The sequence below is a fragment of the Brachyistius frenatus genome, unplaced genomic scaffold, assembly GCF_029030835.1.
Source record: "Brachyistius frenatus isolate BFR_SWC_R1_liver_20210118 unplaced genomic scaffold, ASM2903083v1 Contig_14, whole genome shotgun sequence".
Lineage (NCBI taxonomy): Eukaryota > Metazoa > Chordata > Actinopteri > Embiotocidae > Brachyistius > Brachyistius frenatus.
Window position 1 is genome coordinate 1,842,501 of NW_027210613.1, and position 17,347 is coordinate 1,859,847.

The following is a 17,347-nucleotide window of genomic DNA, read 5'->3' on the forward strand; positions in this document are numbered from 1 at the left end:
AGGTGAAAGGTCGCTGACAGGAAACAGCAGCGCAGCGCCCGACTGTGACCTCAGTTGGCTTTTATCCGTCCCGTCCGCTCAGAGCCGCGACGCGTTGACCCCCTGATCCTGATCGTCGCCGTACTCACAAATGACCTGGATGCCCTTTTATCGGCATTTCCAAGTGCAAGATTCTCCTCTGAAAACATACCGCAGCAGTTTGAACTCCTCATCACCCCCAAACGTTCCCCGCCCTGCTCCCAGCATCGGTCTCATTTATAGGGAAGGTCGTTTCACGGCTTATTTGAAGAGCTAATTCCAACAATACAACATTATTATTATTATTATTGTTTTTTGTAAGCGGGTAAATAACATGTCTTTTTTTAAACTGTGTTGTTCCTTCATCCCAGGTGTCGTGTCGATGTGGCTCCGCTGGCTGCTGAAATCCTTCAAGAGATCTCTGGATCCTAAAAGGTTGTTTTTTTTTTATCTTCAAACCTTCAACCAAATACAGTCCAGTATTTGCAACTTTTTACCACCAGAAACCTCAAACGTACCAATAGTTCGGAGTCTGTTTTAGATCATCTCATGCTAGAAAGGATTGTTCATTCAGGATATTGTCACTTTTAAGACACTAGCTATTTATTTGTGAAGCCCGAGATCATTATCAGAAACTGCCGTGGATTGAAACGTGGTAATGTAACGACAGTTGGTGGATGTTTTAATTCAAATAAACAGCTTTGGCGACGTTGTAAGAATCGGTCCGAGCAGCCGTGATCGTCTCCACTAGAAGCTCTGACGCGTGAGCGAGTCTGACCGCGAGCTATCGGAGCGTTCGCTCATCCCCTCCACACGACTCTCATCGTTTGCAAATTGGATCAATGTCGGTAATAAGTATTGCGGCGTCACTAAAGAAATCTTGACAGCGCAATCAAAACGTCCATCCAGTGCTCATCAGACGGCGCTTGGATTACAGCGTGAACGTTCATTCAGACCGTCACGGGCATCACAGCGCCGGCCGGTCCGAGACGCTTCCAGCCCGCATTCATGACATCAGACCGTCTGCAGCGTCGACGGTTCGACTTTGTAGCTGTGAGCAATCTTTGTGGGGTTTTTTCATGCTGAATCTGTTTTTATCAGTTAATACTAAACACATTCAGGAGGTCATCTGGACTGAAATACAAAGATGCGTTTCTCATCTGTTGGTGAGAAGCGGGACGAGGTCATGGGGAGTTGAGGGTGATAAATCCCCTCCAACCGTCCCGGCTGTCCTCTCCCCGTCCTCTCCGTCCTCTCGGCCACCTCTGGCAGCTTTCACTTCTTCACTCCACGTCCTGATTTCAGACTCGAATCTGACCGATCGCACTGAAGCTGCAGCGAACGCAGCCGTCGCCGCTCAGCTGTCCCAACACCACCCACCGAGTCTAACTGTACTTCGACACAATCTGTCACGAGGACGGAACGTAACTGGCATCCTACAACGCGGCAGGTGGAGGGGGACGCTTGTTTTCACAGTTGGCAGATCACTTTTCTCCCTTCGCGGTCATTAAATGTGTGAAACCGGCAGTTCTCTCCCGTGTTTCTGTGTTTACGTTACTTTGCCCGGTGCCAACGTGGCCTTGGTGTTTGTATCTGTGCAGCGGGCTGCGTGGGGCGCCGTACCGACACACGGTGTCCTGAGGCTGCTTTTAAACAGCAGAATCGATTTCACAGCAAAGACCACACGTGAAGCTCTTTGTTATAAACCAGGCTGACCGGTTCAAACGCTGCAGCTACACACACACACACACACACACACACGCGGAGAGCACGTTAAACAGCACAGCCACGATGACTCGGTTGTGATCGCGGTCGTGTGTCCCTGTTGGATCCCGGTCTCCCGTGAGGGGACGCGGAGTGTCGTCCTGCTGTGGAACTCGTTTAATCCTCGATTTAAGTTGAAATGAGACGGGGAGGCGTCCGGGTGAAATGACAGTCCATTTTATTGTTTCAGAACACAGCAGGCTACAGCAACCAGCTCCTCTCTACCTCACCCCTTAGTAACAGCAGACCGATAGGAGCCCTCCTCCACCCCCTCACCCCCCCCACCCCGTCCTTTCAGACGCTCCCTCCCCGTTAGGTCAGCTAAACCCCCTTTGGAACAGCAGAGGACACCTCGGTGTCCCCCTTTAAAGCAAGAAAATAGCTTGATATTTGGACCATGATTTCCAATTCATGATTTTATACAAAAGCTACACAATGTTACACTTGATCATCAGAATACAATTCAACTGATTAACTTTAGTGTCTGGACACCATTTTAAATGTGATCAGATTCTTTACTTGGATGGAGCATTACCACTAAAAACTCAACACTACCAGAGACTTAAAATACAAGGGACTGCAAAAACAAGAGATGAGTATCATAATTCAGAAGAATGAAAAAAAAAAGCAAGCTAGATTCAGTTTGTACCATTACAGACTTAAGGAAAACAGAATAAAAAAGTAACAACCAAAAGAGGTAAAAATGAAAAACAAAATACATAAAAAGGGTTTTTGAAAACCAATCGTTGAGATCAAAATCTGTGTGTCATGTCAGGATTTGAAGTCAGCCCCCCATCAGGCAGAGACCAGAACCGAACCGCACTAAAATCTAGTTTGTCCCAATGGAGTTCCCATAGACAGGAAACTCTGCTTGCTGTTGTTGAGTCGTCTTCAGGCACTTTCTGAAACCCCGCCTCCTCCATATGGGCGAATCACGATGCAGGTTCATCCAGATCACATGATACAGCTGCAAAGGGAGGAGAGACGTGAGTGGACAGGAAGGAGACGAAGGAGACGGTGCAGGCGTTGAAGGACCACACACAGATCAAACACCAAGTAACAACACACACACACACACACACACACACACACACACACACACACACACACACACACTGCATCACACAGCTTTGCAATTAGGAGCCGTCTGAACATGCAGCAGCCACAGTGAGTAAACCTCCCTCCCTCCCTCCTCCTCCTCCTCCTCCTCCTCCTCCCTCCTCCTCGCCTTTATAACCACTACTTTCTCATCTTGCCTTGGACATGGCTGCCATTGTTTTGAGACAACAAGGCTACAGATGTGTGAAGGAAGTCTTACCTAGTAGAAAGTGTAGTGTAATGTTGGTCTTGGTATTTACAGGTCGGTATCAAACCAGGCCAGTTGGTTCGAGTCGCCGGGTGGCAGGCCCTCTATCAGTTCCTGGGCATGTCCCAGGTCAGGCAGCCCTTCTACAGGGGGGTAGTCCTGGCCAGGGTGGTGGCCTCCGCCCAGATCGTGGTCCATCATGGGCTCCATACCCATCGTGTCCCCTCCGTAACCCCCCGAGTGGAAGGAACGGTAACTTGGGTCTGATGATGTGGATGAAGGAGAAGCAGGGGAAGCAGAGCAGCTGTTAGAAGCATGTTAACAAACCAAGCGCTCACACAGTAGTACGATCATTCAGAGGCAACACTGCACGGCAACACTGCACGGCAACACTGCACACCGTTCGTCCTCCAGCACAACAACTAGAAGTTCACGACTTTGAACTGAATTCACCAATAGAAACGTTCTCCAATACGTCCGCCGACATCGGCTCTTTGTTTTCAGCTGGCTGCCTACAAGTCGATTAAAGCGGTTTATTGCTGCATCAATGGAGCGCGGAGCAAATTAAAATCAACTTGCCCCCTAATCTACCGACGAGGACACGCAGTCCGAGGTCCTCGTCCACTGGTGACCCTACAGACCGCGGCGCTGGTCTTGATCCTTCACTTGAAAGCATTATTGGCCTTCGTATCAAAAGCGGTAAACAGCGACGGACCAATGGAGTCACGTCGTTGGACCGGGACATTACGCTGTTGTGCATCGACCTCATGGAGGAGGCTGCAGAGGTCTGTGGATTCAGAGGGACTGACGGAGCGAGAAGGACTGACGGAGCAGAAAGGCAGCGATGGACGCCCGATTTAATCAGCCGAATGTTTCAGTCGCAGCCTTCCTGCTCCGTTACGACATCGGTGTCGCCCGTTTCACCTGAAGCGTCCCGCCACACAAAGACTGAAGGGGGAGGGGGAGACTTACCTTCCTGTCTGTAGCCCAGAGGCTCTCCCTGAGCACCGATGTCCAAACCCAGGTCTCCGGTCTGCAGAGACACACATAGAGGGACAGAGAGAGAGACACACACGGGTGAGCAGGGTGGCAGCAGTTTAAATAACACCACAGATACTTCTGCAGGTCTTTAGAGACTGAAGATGAATCATATAAATTGGTTGAGTGCGCTTCGTACCTCGTTCCAGGCCATCGGTTCCGTCCTGAAGAGCGAGCTGGTGAGTTCTACAGAGAGACGCTTCTTGTAGTCTTGAGGTTTGTCCTCCGACATACGGAACAAAACTGCCGCTGCGTACGTGGCTGAGGGAAGATGGAGGGTTCTCAGGTCAGTCGCCTCAATGTGAAGCGTCGTGCTTTCAAAACAATGCAGCCGTCGCAGAGGAGTTCAACACGAATGAGCTCCGCGTCACACCGAAGAGTCCTTCCAGGGAAACTCGTACGGAAACAATCATTTCTAAGTGGCCGCGTGTTATCCAATCACAACCACTCACTGCAGTCAGGAGGGCTCTTCTGAACATCTGCAGGGTTAAAGGTCACCGGTATGTGGACGGCGGCGGTGTGTGTGAATGTTTCGGTGTAACTCACCAACTCCTTCGTTGCGGCTGTGCAGCAGCTCTGTGAGCGGAGCGGTGGCTCCCTCGGCCTCGATGGCCTCAGCGGCCTCTTTGTCCTGAGCCAGCTCGCACAGGACGCCTGCTGCTACACGCTGGATGTTCTCGATGGGAGAATACAACAGCTGCACACACACACACACACACACACACACACACACACACACACACACACAGAGTGTTAAAAACCTTCTCTGCAGACCACGTGTGTCTCCACTTGTATCGACCTGAAACTATTACTGTACTCAATATGTCTCCGACATGTTCCAACATCCACGTTCAGACTATTTGATCAGATTATCTGGGATCTCTGGCAAATAACAGTTCAAACTGTTCTACAACTTTTTATATTCCAGTAAAATGCTTTCAGGTTCAGAGGACAGAGACACCAGGCTGCGGTCTCACCTGTACAAAGAGGGGAATAGTGTTGAGTCCTCTGATGACTATTCTGTTGTGGACGTCTCTGGCCAGGATGTGAAGTGCTCCTGTGCAGCCCTCCACAATCTCCTCCATGCGAACTCCCTCCTACGAACACAAGCGCACCATTGGTGATGTTACACCTCGACAGTTTCAACCACTTGCAGGTTGCTCTTCGTCACCGCAGCAGTGAAATCTGACGTTTTTGATCTGATCAGGATCTCCGTCAGTTGAAGCGGAACGTCAGCTCCTCGTCCTGAAACCGATCCTCTTTATAAATTGTGGGTTTTGGGGGAACCTGGATGTGAAATTGAATCTCGTGCTGGTGGATTCCCTGAAGTGTTCGCGCTCTCACCACAAACTGCTGCTGCGTGCCTCCCATGCTGGTGCGTCTCTGTGTGTCTTGGTGTGCTCTGACCAGCAGCTGGACCAGCCGGGGGATGGCGCCCTGCTCCCTCAGGGGGGCGTGGTTTGCGGGGCACAGAGCCAGGTTACGGATCAGACCCACCGTTGCCTGGTGGAGGAACGCGGCGACATGTCAAACACGTGTGCTTTATGTCGACCTGGGCTCACCGTTGGTCACAGATCAAAGTTCTTACATTTGTAGTCACACAATTTTGATCTTTTCTTTCTAAAAGTCCTTCCTTATTCGAACGAATGCGTTTGTAATTTGTCTCGGGTGACATCGACAAACATGTAACAATGCTTCTTTTCAGCGTCCATCAGTACAAATAAACTCTACGACATACCAGAGGCCGTGACTGTGGACTCGCTGTATTTTGCACTTTCGATATTTGTAGTAGTCCAAAGATAAAAGAGAAACACGTGCTTCAGGTTGAAGCAACTTCCAGCGGTAAAGCAGGAGATTCTCAGCGTTCGACATTCAGTCCCGACAGACCTCACGGAGATCAACTGCCAACACGGTGCGGTAGCCAGCGCCGCCTTTTCCACAGGGACGCTGCAGCGATTTAATGTCGGGTTTGGCCCATTATTTTAAGGTGGTTAAGTGTCAACCGGCTTCCAGGCGAGCCACCGCTACAACAACCGCCGCACGAGTGGCCGACAGAGTGAAGAGCAGCTTTACATGGCTGACTGCTGCTGGCAAGTCCACGAGTGTGTGCGTGAGTGCGAGTACCTTGATGAGTGGCCAGTGTGACGGCGGATGCAGTAATTTGACGACCACAGGCAGGCCGTAGTGCAGTCTGACAGCGTTCTGGGCCATCTCGGCGTCCTGGTGTCGAGATGTGAGGTGACGCAGGGCACAAATCGCCGGCTCCGTGATGTCTTCTCTGTCTCCGGCCCGAAGCACCGTGCGAACCAACGCCTCAATACCGCCAACCTGGAGGGAACACGGGTCGCGTGACAGATTAATGGAGGCATCACACACTCTGAAAGTATTAAATCTAAAAGAGTAAGGAAAAGATATCAGACTTTAAAAAAAAAAAACACAAAAAAACCCATTAAAGTAAAGAAAAGAGCAGATAAATAGGGACGATCAGATTTCCCTTTGATTGTGCGGTACATCAGCAGCGTGTTCACTCACCTGGCAGACCATCATTTTGTTCTTGTAGTTGTTACAGGTCAGATTAGACAGGATGCCAGCAGCGCAGGTCACCACATTAATGTCGTCGCTGCCGAGCAGCTGCACCAGAGTTCCCAGCAGACCCTCCATTCCCTCCTGGAGACCAATCAACATCAAAGATACGATTGGTACACAGTGTCGGTAACATAATGGCTGCTCGGTACGAAGATGGATTTCCCCTAAAAAAATGTAAAATGTGTTGCTTTCTTTCCCTGCTGGACAATGCTTCTTACAAACTCAACTACTGAATGTGGGTTTCCTGAGTCTATGAATTCAACTGAAGTACTTCTCACTGACAAAAACACACTCAAGAGTCGGCAGCTCTCGTCACCTGTTTGGTGGCGGCGTCTGATAAGTTCCTGAGAGTCCAGAGACAGTTCTGGACCAGTCTCTGGCTGGGGTCTGTCAGGTGGAGGCCCAGAGCCTGCATGCCTCCTGGACAGAAGGACAAAACATCGACAGAGTTTACACATATGATGCGAGAAAAATCAGAAAATACATTTCAAAATAAACCGATTTACTGGTGTTTTTCAAATTCTGTTTGAATTGCAGTGCTTACCGTTTTAAATGCATTAAAACAGCAAAAGTAAAAAACTTGTACGTGAATAATTGAGCTCGCACTACAAATAGTTAAAAGTTGAGGAAACATACCAGCTTCTACAATAGCGGGCTTGTTACTGGAGCACACCGACAGGACTTTGAGAACACGGCTGGTGGTCCACAACAGCTTCTCGTAGGTGTAAGTCCTCATGATGTTGACCAGTGCCTGAGGACCACCGCTGGCCAGGATTATCAACTACACGAAGACAAAACACAAAAGGTTGGGTGGCTTTTTCCAAGACGTTCATGGGGCCTGAATGTCTAATAAAAGCTTCCTCACTTCTTTTCTCCATGAACTTCCAGTTCACCCTGCATTTGAACACAGTAGGACAACACACACCTCCCTCCCACCAACCCTCACCTTGCTCTCCTGGTTTCCGTAGGCCAGTATCTGCAGACAGTCGGTGGTGATGGCTAAGAACTTGACGTTGGTTTTGTTGAGCAGAGCCACCATTTTCTGAAGACCGCCAGCTAAACGAACAGCCATCTTGGCTCCTTCCTGGTGCAGGAGGAGGTTGTGGAGCGTGGTGATGGCGTAGAACAGGACAGAGTCCACTGGTGAACTGCAGAGGAGACAGCAAAATTAAATTACTGTGAAATCACTATAACGAGATATATTAATTGGTTTTCTTCAAGGACCTTCTACTCCGCAGCTTCTGCCTTTGGGGAATTAACAGCTGATTACTTTTTTTTTTTTTTTATGCATCAGCACAGCTGATCAGGCAGTATGTAAACACTGGAACAAATCAGTTTTTGGGAAGAAAAAAAACACAACCGTGGTGGGATGTTTTCCATGTGCACAAAACATTGCACTGCTTCCTGCCGCGCTGCACTGAGCTACAGAACCTCAAATGAAACGTAAACCCCAGAAGACAAAAAAGCAACTTAAACGTAAATGTTCCTCCATCCTCCTTCGACATACCCCAGCATTTTGACGAGAGCTGGTATTCCTCCTGATTTGAAGATAGCCAGCAGTCCCTCTCTGTGATGAGAAAGGTTGTGCAGAGTTCCTGCGGTGCAGCGAGCCGTCTCCACGTCGTTCGTGTTCTGCATGGTCCTGACGATAGCCGACACCATCTGAGGAGAGCGCATGATGGCGTGGCGAGAGGCTTCTTTCTTTGAAAGCTGATGGACCATCACTGCTGCTTTGTTTACTACAACCTGGAGGGGACCGACACAAACGTTTCAGAATAACGGTGGAAAAAAACCAAAATACTCCCGAGAGATAATTCGGATCCGAAGTTTCCGAGGATAGCTACCTGGTCCTCGTCATTGAGTAGTTTGGTGAGTTCTGGTATAGCTCTGGTTGCCAGTTCAGCGTCATCTTGATAGTTGATCAGGTTGACCACGGCATGTTTGAGCATTTGTGAGGGCTCTGCCAGCCTCTGGACGTTGGTAGGGTTTGCCGCGTCATACTGTGTCGAGGGGATCTGCATGCCCTCCTCAAGAGTCTCTGGGAACATCGCTGCACGCACCCGCTGGGCACGCGTCATGGCGTACTGACCGTCTATGTCTGGAACAGACGGAGGAGCAGCTTTGTTATATCAACACCTGATGTCAAACCCAGACCGGGATCTTCCTCGAAAACGAGCGTCATAACCCACCTTGCACTTGTTCCGGGGCGAAGTTCTGGTTGAAGCCCTGCTCCCACTCATACATGACCTGGTTGTCCACATCGTCTTCCTCAGGATTGCCCTTCCCACTGAGGGAGGGAGCAGTTGTTGTAGCCCCTGAATGGATGCCTGAATCCAGGTAGGACTGTTGCTGCCAGTGACTGACTGCTGCCTTACGGTCCGGCTCCATGGCCATGTCTAGTTCCATCAGATCAGCTGGACAGAGAAGGTAAAAACATGTGCACATGTCAGCCCAACAAACACGACAGGAGCTTCATATCAAATGTCCATTTTGTCATTTTAAACTCGCAGTGCGAAGCTTGTTTTAGGTGAGAACTTAAGGCCCGACAACTAAATATTACATCAGATCTAAAGCGTCTAAATATTCAAATGCAATTGTTCCATTTTATGTCAAAAATCGATTTAAATAAAACATGTCTGATGCAAGTATTTCAATACTGGAAAATGACTATAACTATTAAAGCTATCAATAACGTGGTATGTTAGTGTAAGATGATTCTAACCGCAGCAACACTGGTTGATACTCACACTACTATGAGTGGATATCAGACTTGCTTTTCGCACCATTATTTTCTAATGTTTTCATACTTCAGTGAAAGAAGATTTACCAGTAAAGAACTGTTGAAACAACAAGTTTGATTTTTACGTGTGCCCGAGTTTAAAATTGGAATCAATAACTAATTCACTGGGCTCTAATAAGACCATAAATCTGCACCAACAGAAAATGTTGTTTTGGACTGCTGTTGAACACACTCAATAGTACTCTGTGTGTGTGTGTGTGTGTGTGTGTGTGTGTGTGTGTGTGTGTGTGTGTGTGTGTGTGTGTGTGTGTGTGTGTGTGTGTGTGTGGAAGTAAGAATGAGTGTATTCCTGAACACATCAACTCACCCTGGGAAGCCATGTTCCTTTCTCAAACTGCGGCCTACACAGCTTCCTGATCTGAAACAGAAAAGAGAAACGTGAATGGTCCATCTGCCCTTCGATCACTGCATCCATCTGACCCGCTCTGCCAGTCAGACACAAAACATCTGACACTAAAAGCACACACAAAGATCACAGCAGAGGTAGAGGCAGGAAGAAGGACGGAAATTACTTGGCAGCGTTGGTTCAAAAGAAACAGCCCCGAGTTTCCGAAGCTTTCTCTCCTTTCTCGAGTTTCCTCTTCCCGTTAACGTCAGACATGCAAACAGCAGCAGCTCACACACAAAGCCACCATTAAGTGTGGCAGCTACCAACTACTGAGGTGAGGAAGGACAGGGTGAAGTGGAGCACTGGGTGGAGAGGCAGGGAGGAGGGGGGAGGGAGGAAGGGAGGAGGGAGGAGTGCACACATTCCTGCACTGGCTTTGAAGCTGAAACCTCACTGCAGGAAAGTAAACAGTGGCAGGAGAGATGTAGAGCCAGCGAAAGCCGATTAATTTGGAAAAAAACAAGGCAAATTGAAACTGAGGTATTTTCAGTTGGTGCTCAAATATAAATGTTATGACAGTAAAGCATGAGGCTGGAAAAATGGAAAGGAAAAAAAAAAAAAATCCTGCAAAAAATCTCAGCTAAACGGAGATAAAAACACAAAGTCAGAAATGCTTCCAAAATACATCCGTGGTTCCTCCGAAATGAATTCAGCAGGAAAATAGGAAGCAAATCCCTTTTCAGTCACAACGTACCCGTTTGGACGTGTTCTAATACGGAGGAGCAACAACGGGAGAAAATGAGGCTGTGGACGGATTCAGACCTCATTAGAGAAAGTAGAGGTGACGAACAACAACGTAGTTCTTCCTGCAGCGAACGAGCTGCCGACGCCGGCAACACGACGACGTTCAGCTCCAGGGGAAACGAAGCGCAAAGTTTACACTCAGTGTTGTATTCTCTCGCGGCGAAAAGCAAAGACTGCTTCAACATCGTGATGCGTCTTAAAACGTGAAATTTCAGTCAACCAACAAGCTGACGGTGTGATTAAAGTAACCGAGTACATTTGCTTCTTGCCGCAAAGCTTGATGCAACAGGTGTGGAGCAGCGATTGTGATGTCGACGTCTGGACCAAAAAAAACAACAACAAGAGGACAGATGAGAAAACACAGGGACGATGAGGACACCCAGAGACAACGCCTTAACATGAACCGATAGTTTGAGAGATTAATCCGAAGCGTTGCTGCATGTTGTTTGGACCACTTTGATCAACTTATGTCCGACGTTAATAGTCTGTAGTTTCATCACACGGACAATCGGCCTCCAAACCCTGAATCTCAGCGGTCCTGTTTCAGGGATTCATTTAGCTGCTGGCTGTCTGAACATCGTGTGAAAGCACCAAGAACATAGCACGCCATCGTTTCACATGTTACGACCAAACTAATGTTTTTTTTTGTTTTTTTTTCTTGATTAAATCATTCGGCAAAAGCGGTGGTGCACAGTGAGGCTTGTAGGCTGCATTTAGCTGGAAACAGAAAAGATTTTGGCTTTGTTTTTCTGAGCCTTTAATCACCCTGTTGTAAGAACCAAATCTCTAAAACCCACGAAACACAAAACTGACTCCCAGAGTTTATGATATTAAGATCTGTTTTGGGAATACGATATTTAGTGTGGAAGCTGTGGACCGATAGGGAGGCTCCCCTTGATCATCCTGAAGTCTCTGCTGAAGGTGTTTTAGTGTCTGGAAAGCACATGATGCACTCTGCTTGAGTTTACACTAACGAATACCTTGTTGTTTCTTTAAATCACCTGAACATAAGCCCGCCGTGACATTTGCTCCGTTTGTTGTGTATTATCTTTTCCTCGGGGACTTGGATTGGAATTATCCTGCTTTCAAAATGCTTTTTATACAAGTTGTGTTAAATCAAATCAAACCAATGAAACACAAAGTGAAGACAAAGTCCTCCAAACAGAGACGTGGACGTACAGAAACACACAGCCGCCAGGCACGTAGAGGGAAGAACCAGTCTGGTATGACTGTGCAGCAGCTTCTGGAGTTAAATGGCTGCCAATATGCAAATCCACCCAAGGACAGCTAAACTACGCTCTGAATTACTTCCTCCTCTCACACCCACACCACCTTAGCTCAGCTGTGTCATTAAAACACAATCTTGAGTCAGGCTCCAAGATGGCTGCTTCTAACCACAAAGGCACCAACTCAAATTCAGTGTTCACACGCTATCCTTTCAGTCTCGCAGGCCTGCCCTCATGTAACCTACCCGCTGCTAATGGGAGCCACATGTCCCATACAAGCCTGCATACAAATCAAACATACAATCAAAGCACACAGTGGAACCATTTATGATTCACACTGATGGAAAAGTGGTTCTTAGCATCTGGCTTTGGAAGCGGAGCAGACGAGTTTTTTTTTTTTTTTTTATTTTAAAAATGGGCAAACAAGCAAAGTCTGGCCTCCAACTGAGACGCACAAATGGCAGCCTTACCCTAAAGCCTCTGAACGTTGACACAAAAAACTCATTACAGGAAGAGTTCCTAGACATCAAGCAGCCCGGCCTCAAAAATCTGAACGAGAGGTTTCTTTGAAGCCAGATGTGAAATCCAATATGTAGAGTTGTGCCTTGTCCAGTCGAAGCCATATAATTGAAACCAGATGACTAATGAGTGACACATCAGACACGAGTCAGATGGCTTTGCAATATATCAGGAATAAATCAGGGTATATGCACCCGCAGGGACCTGCAGCGAAGGAGGCCGTCACACGTAGCTATGCTTGGACAAATCTATCAAACGGGTATGAATGAATGAATGTAGGTGGGGAGGCAATGTGCGTGAACAAGCGTGTGCGCGCGCACACACGTGCACACACACACACACACACACACACACACACACGCGCGCACACACTCAAAGGCCTATGAAGTTAAGTTTAACCACAGCATTGCTGTCCCAGGTCAACACTCAAATGACAGGGCGCGCTGCTCCGGCACAGAAGTGGGTAGCGAGGAAACGTCTGCCCTGAATACAGTCAGGAAAACGTGCTGCTCAAACACAGAAACAGGGTTCATTAATGTGTAAACGACACGCGAACCATAACAACTGAATTTAAGGTTAAACGGCAGAAATATTTCCGTCCAGAGATGGTTTGAGTCCAACGCTGCCTCACCAACATAAATTAGTACCAACAGCGCTCACGACGCTGGCTGCAGCTACAGCAACGCCCAGCTGGATCTCACAGCTGCTTTCAAACTGCATACAAAGGCACAAAATTCTGATAAAGAAATAATAATAAAGAAAAGTGTATTTCAGTAAGAAATAAATGTTCTCCCAAGAGACTAGATTTGTCTCACGTGGCTGGACGCTTGTCTCTCTGAACCAGCGGGAGGTCTCCCACATGTAGCTCACAGGTCCTCTCAATCACAAACAGGCACCAAGACGACTGACAGCCACCATGAGATCATTTCAACGCCCACAAATTCATTAAGATGTGACCAGTCGACATAACGCAATATGACCAGGTTTAAACAAGCATCTAAAGACATTATTCGCAAACAAAACAAGTGTGAAAGAAATCTTGGGATAGCATTTCTAAACACCTTAAAGCAGAAGACAAAATAAAATGCAAACGTAGTAACAACTACTACATTGTTAGAATAATGACTTTCTACCTTCTTAATTTGTGGAAACTTCAAATAAACCAATCAAATCTATTTATTCTAGGCTGGAATTCAAATCCACTCTGTCAGCAAAATTGAGTCACGCTGCCACAAAGTGAGTTCAAGTATCCTGGTCTTAAGAGGATAGTAACATATTGACGTTTCAAAAAAATAATAATAAATGAGCGCCTGAAAAACACTTCCTCTAAATTACATTTCATTCGTTTGGCCTGCAGTTTTACAATCTTTTTTTTCTGGCATGGTGTGACATTTAAATGATTTTAAACAAAATGACTTTGCAAGATGACATATGCGGTGCTTGGATTAAACAAGAACTGTGTTTATTGAAAGCAGGACTACAAATGAGCAAAATCCAACTTAACTCCTGCATTTCCTCTCATGTGAAAAACACAAGGATTTCAATCCATCCACGCAAGTAAATGACCCGAACGAGCTGTATTATCAGCACAAGCAGAGACACATTAGCTGCCACAGGCTCAGCCGTGTAATGTGCAGGGTCAGCAGCACTCACTGCTGGCTGCCAGCAACACAATGAGCCCGATGCCTGCAGCCGCTGCAGAGCTTTATTCTGTCTCCACTGCAACACCGTGGATGCCTGTGGAGAAACAGGAAACGCATCCATGGGACTGAAACGCGGGGACTTTCCCATCGTTTTATTCAATAATAATCACAAAATGTTTAATGGGGAAAAATAAGACTTCGTAGGCTGACGAGAGGTACAAAAGTGCACAAGACACTGAAAGAAAGAGGCACTCTCACAAAGGAAGGGACATGTATTAATTAAATGTGATGAATTGTTTTCTTGTCTAATCATAAGGACATGAGTGATTTTTTTTTTTTTTTTTTTTTCCTGTCACAAATGTATCTCAGGAAAATCGAAATAGTTCACAGTATTGTCATTTAAGCTTGTACTATTTAAAGTTTGCCTCCAAGCTGAAAACGGATCCCCATCTAACCAGGCCACCTGAAGAGGTGGGTCATGAGGTCATGATGACAACACCACGGAGAAGGTCCTCCAGCAAAGACATCACCTCAAAACACAAACCACTACCTGTCTCGGATGGAGCCGTCACCCACGTTTCCGTCTTATAAATCGTAATGTCTCATCAGAAGAAGATTTTGCTGATGAGATGACGTGTTTGTCGGTTTTTTTGTTCCGTGGTGTCACCTTGTTGGGGATTTCACAGAAAGGAGAAGAAACACAAAACATTATCTCGCACAAACCGAGAGATAAAGACAACGGAGTGATGTCTGGGCTATGACCAAGGCAGAGACTGCACATAATAGTCCAGGACTAATATCATTTAAAAAAAAAAATTAAAAAAAAAAAAAACAGTTTAGTTGCACAGCTGCCCTAAAAAAAAAAAAAACCAATAAAAAACCCCGGAGCCGCTGGATGAGATGAAAACAGCTGCCCGCCGCTGCCTAATCTCTCCCGTCTCAGTTAAATCAGTCAATAAGATAAAAACACAACTAAATGGCATGTAAACATACTTTATAATCCAACGCTATGCACGAAAGAAGCATCTTGGGTTTCGTGTTTTTTAAACGGAAGCCGACGCGCCGCTTGTGTTGAGTATCGGGAGGAGAGGCAGCGAGGGGCCAACTTTTATCCGCCTCTTCAGCAGCAACAACTCTGGCTGTCGGCGAAGACACTTTACGACATTCAATTTTAAAAAACAACAACACGCCAACCATCCAGATAACCAGCCGGACAATGAGCCACCCTCCTCCTCCTCCTCCTCCTCCTCCTCCTCCACAGCTGCCCCGGACTTTCTTGCTCCAACACCACCGACTCAAATTTCACCCTGGCTCCTCCTCGTCTTCCTCCCGAAAGCACAACGCCTGCGAGGAATGTGTCGGTCTTTGTTGGTCTTTGTTTTAAAAGGACGAGTGGAAAGCACATCCTCACCGGGCCTCACGCCCTTCAAATAAGACGTACATCTAAACCACTAATTAAAGCTGAAGTTATTCTGCCAGCAGTGAGCTCGAGTTAACTTTAAAGTTTCTAACTGTTTACGGTTTAAAAAAAAAAAACACACACACACACAAAAAAAAAACTTCCAGCGGAACTTCAGACGAAACGTCACTTCGTCAGTTGGTTAACGGTTAATTAACGTTGGTCAACTTCAAACTGCGCTCGTGTCCACAGAATACAGTTGTTCACGTGACTGTCAACAACAAAACAACAAAAAAAAAAAACAAACAGCTGCAAAAACACACGACCTCAAAAAAAAAAAAAAAAAAAAAAAAAAAAAAGGGGGAAACTCAAGTCGCGCAAAACATGAGTCAGAAAAGAGGAACGTAAGCCAGCGGGGGAAGTGGGCTAATAGTTGGGCTAATGTTTTGCTCACTATTTAAACCAGCCGAGAGACAACCGCGTCGTTTCCTCCCAAACACCGGGGCGGTGGATCCATCGAGCGGGTCGTAAACAACCGTCTATGTTACCCGACACGAGCCCTGTGCTACCGTAAGGTCAACGAGTACCGTCGGTAAGATAGGTATGTTCCCATGAGGCGGTGGCTGGCATGTCCCAAATATGTGCCGTGAAAGCAGCTGGCTCAGTAGCTGCGGCGGCGGCAGCAGCAGCAGCAGCATCCCCCGGCCGGTCGGCCGGTCGGTCGGTCGGTCGGCCGGCCGGCCCGCCCGCCCGCACACACAACACCCGTCTCCATTCCTGCTGGCGTTCAAGAGAGCCGGACAAGAGGAGAGGGAGAACCTGAGCGGAGCCGAGAGTTTGAATGTTGAAGCCTACCCTTGTCAACACGGCAAGTCCGTCCACTTGGGTCCGGGGGAGTAAAAGCCACTCAGAAATGGGGGAAAAAAAACTCGAGGAAAATTGTGAAGGCGAGCGTCAGCGGGGAGCCCTCGTCCACTCCCTCCACAGGCAGGCAGTACCGACTTGGCCGGAACAGCAGAGACTGGGAAATGTAAGATGGCGGCGCGTTTATATAGACCGGAGGACACCTCCAGCGGTGGCAGATCCTGCCGTGCGCTCGAATAAAATAGAAACTAAAATCACATGTGAACTTCAGTTCGTGTCATTCTTACAGGGATCCATATATAATTATCTTATATGATGACTATACGCCTTAAATGCGAGTGATAGTTGGTTAAAGAGGAGAAAGGAAGCCGAAATCAATGTATACGGCATGAGCATGAATACACAATTGAATGAAGTTCCGGCCGACTGAAAAGGGAAATCCGATTCCTTTCCCCGAGTTAAACCTCTTGGACTGTGGAAAATGTGGATTATTTCCTTCACCTATGCAACGAAACACTTCCACCTATACACACAGAGACAGTGAGAGTGTCAGTGCTAAGAGCATTGCTATTTTCACCAATATTTCAATGCTGCAGATGGAGAAAACAAATAACCATCCTGGTTTAAAAATAAGTTAAAATAGTCCACAGTGCTGTCAAGGAGACAAAATGTGGGTTTCATTTCATTTATTTGCCATTTAGAAATGTGGTTGATGTCACGGGTTAAACTGTGGTAAATAAAACATGGTAATAAACATTGCAAACATTTAAAACAAACTCAATGAAAGATTTGTTTACCCTTACACTGACAGTCAATAGACAGTGCTGCTTGTTTTGTTCACAAACCTTTGCTCTATTGGGCCTTCCAGATGTTACTACAGTCTAAAAGATTATCAAGTATTCCATTTGATATGGGTTTTTCTAAACAAAACTGTGGGATTATACCTGCAGGCAATAAAGCAAAGGTCACTCAGCAGGTTGTAGCACATTGTATAGGTTTACATGCTCAATTTGAGTGTCTGTGACTGTCAGAGATTCCTGAAGAGTTAATGA

At 47.0% G+C, this 17,347-nt stretch overlaps 2 protein-coding genes across 2 annotated transcripts in view; one reads left to right on the forward strand and one right to left on the reverse strand.

The window, feature by feature from the left end:
* Positions 1-1,545, forward strand: part of ulk4 (unc-51 like kinase 4) — an 82,168-nt gene extending 80,623 nt beyond the window's left edge. The window contains exon 37 of the mRNA XM_069693135.1: positions 390-1,545. Within this exon, the coding sequence (XP_069549236.1) occupies positions 390-450 (61 nt within the window). The 3' untranslated portion in view covers positions 451-1,545. The remainder of the gene's footprint in view (positions 1-389) is intronic.
* A 398-nt stretch (positions 1,546-1,943) lies between these two features.
* On the reverse strand, positions 1,944-16,449 carry ctnnb1 (catenin (cadherin-associated protein), beta 1). The gene is made up of 17 exons (XM_069693117.1): positions 16,287-16,449; positions 9,820-9,870; positions 8,902-9,126; positions 8,557-8,810; positions 8,220-8,458; positions 7,659-7,860; positions 7,349-7,493; positions 7,029-7,132; positions 6,659-6,793; positions 6,251-6,454; positions 5,471-5,629; positions 5,104-5,223; positions 4,673-4,823; positions 4,266-4,387; positions 4,061-4,121; positions 3,101-3,351; positions 1,944-2,749 (listed from the first exon to the last, which is right to left on the reverse strand). Exons 2-16 carry the CDS (start codon positions 9,830-9,832, stop codon positions 3,137-3,139), a joined length of 2,349 nt encoding a protein of 782 aa, XP_069549218.1. The 5' UTR covers positions 9,833-9,870; positions 16,287-16,449; the 3' UTR covers positions 1,944-2,749; positions 3,101-3,136.
* Between the last annotated feature and the right edge of the window lie 898 nt (positions 16,450-17,347).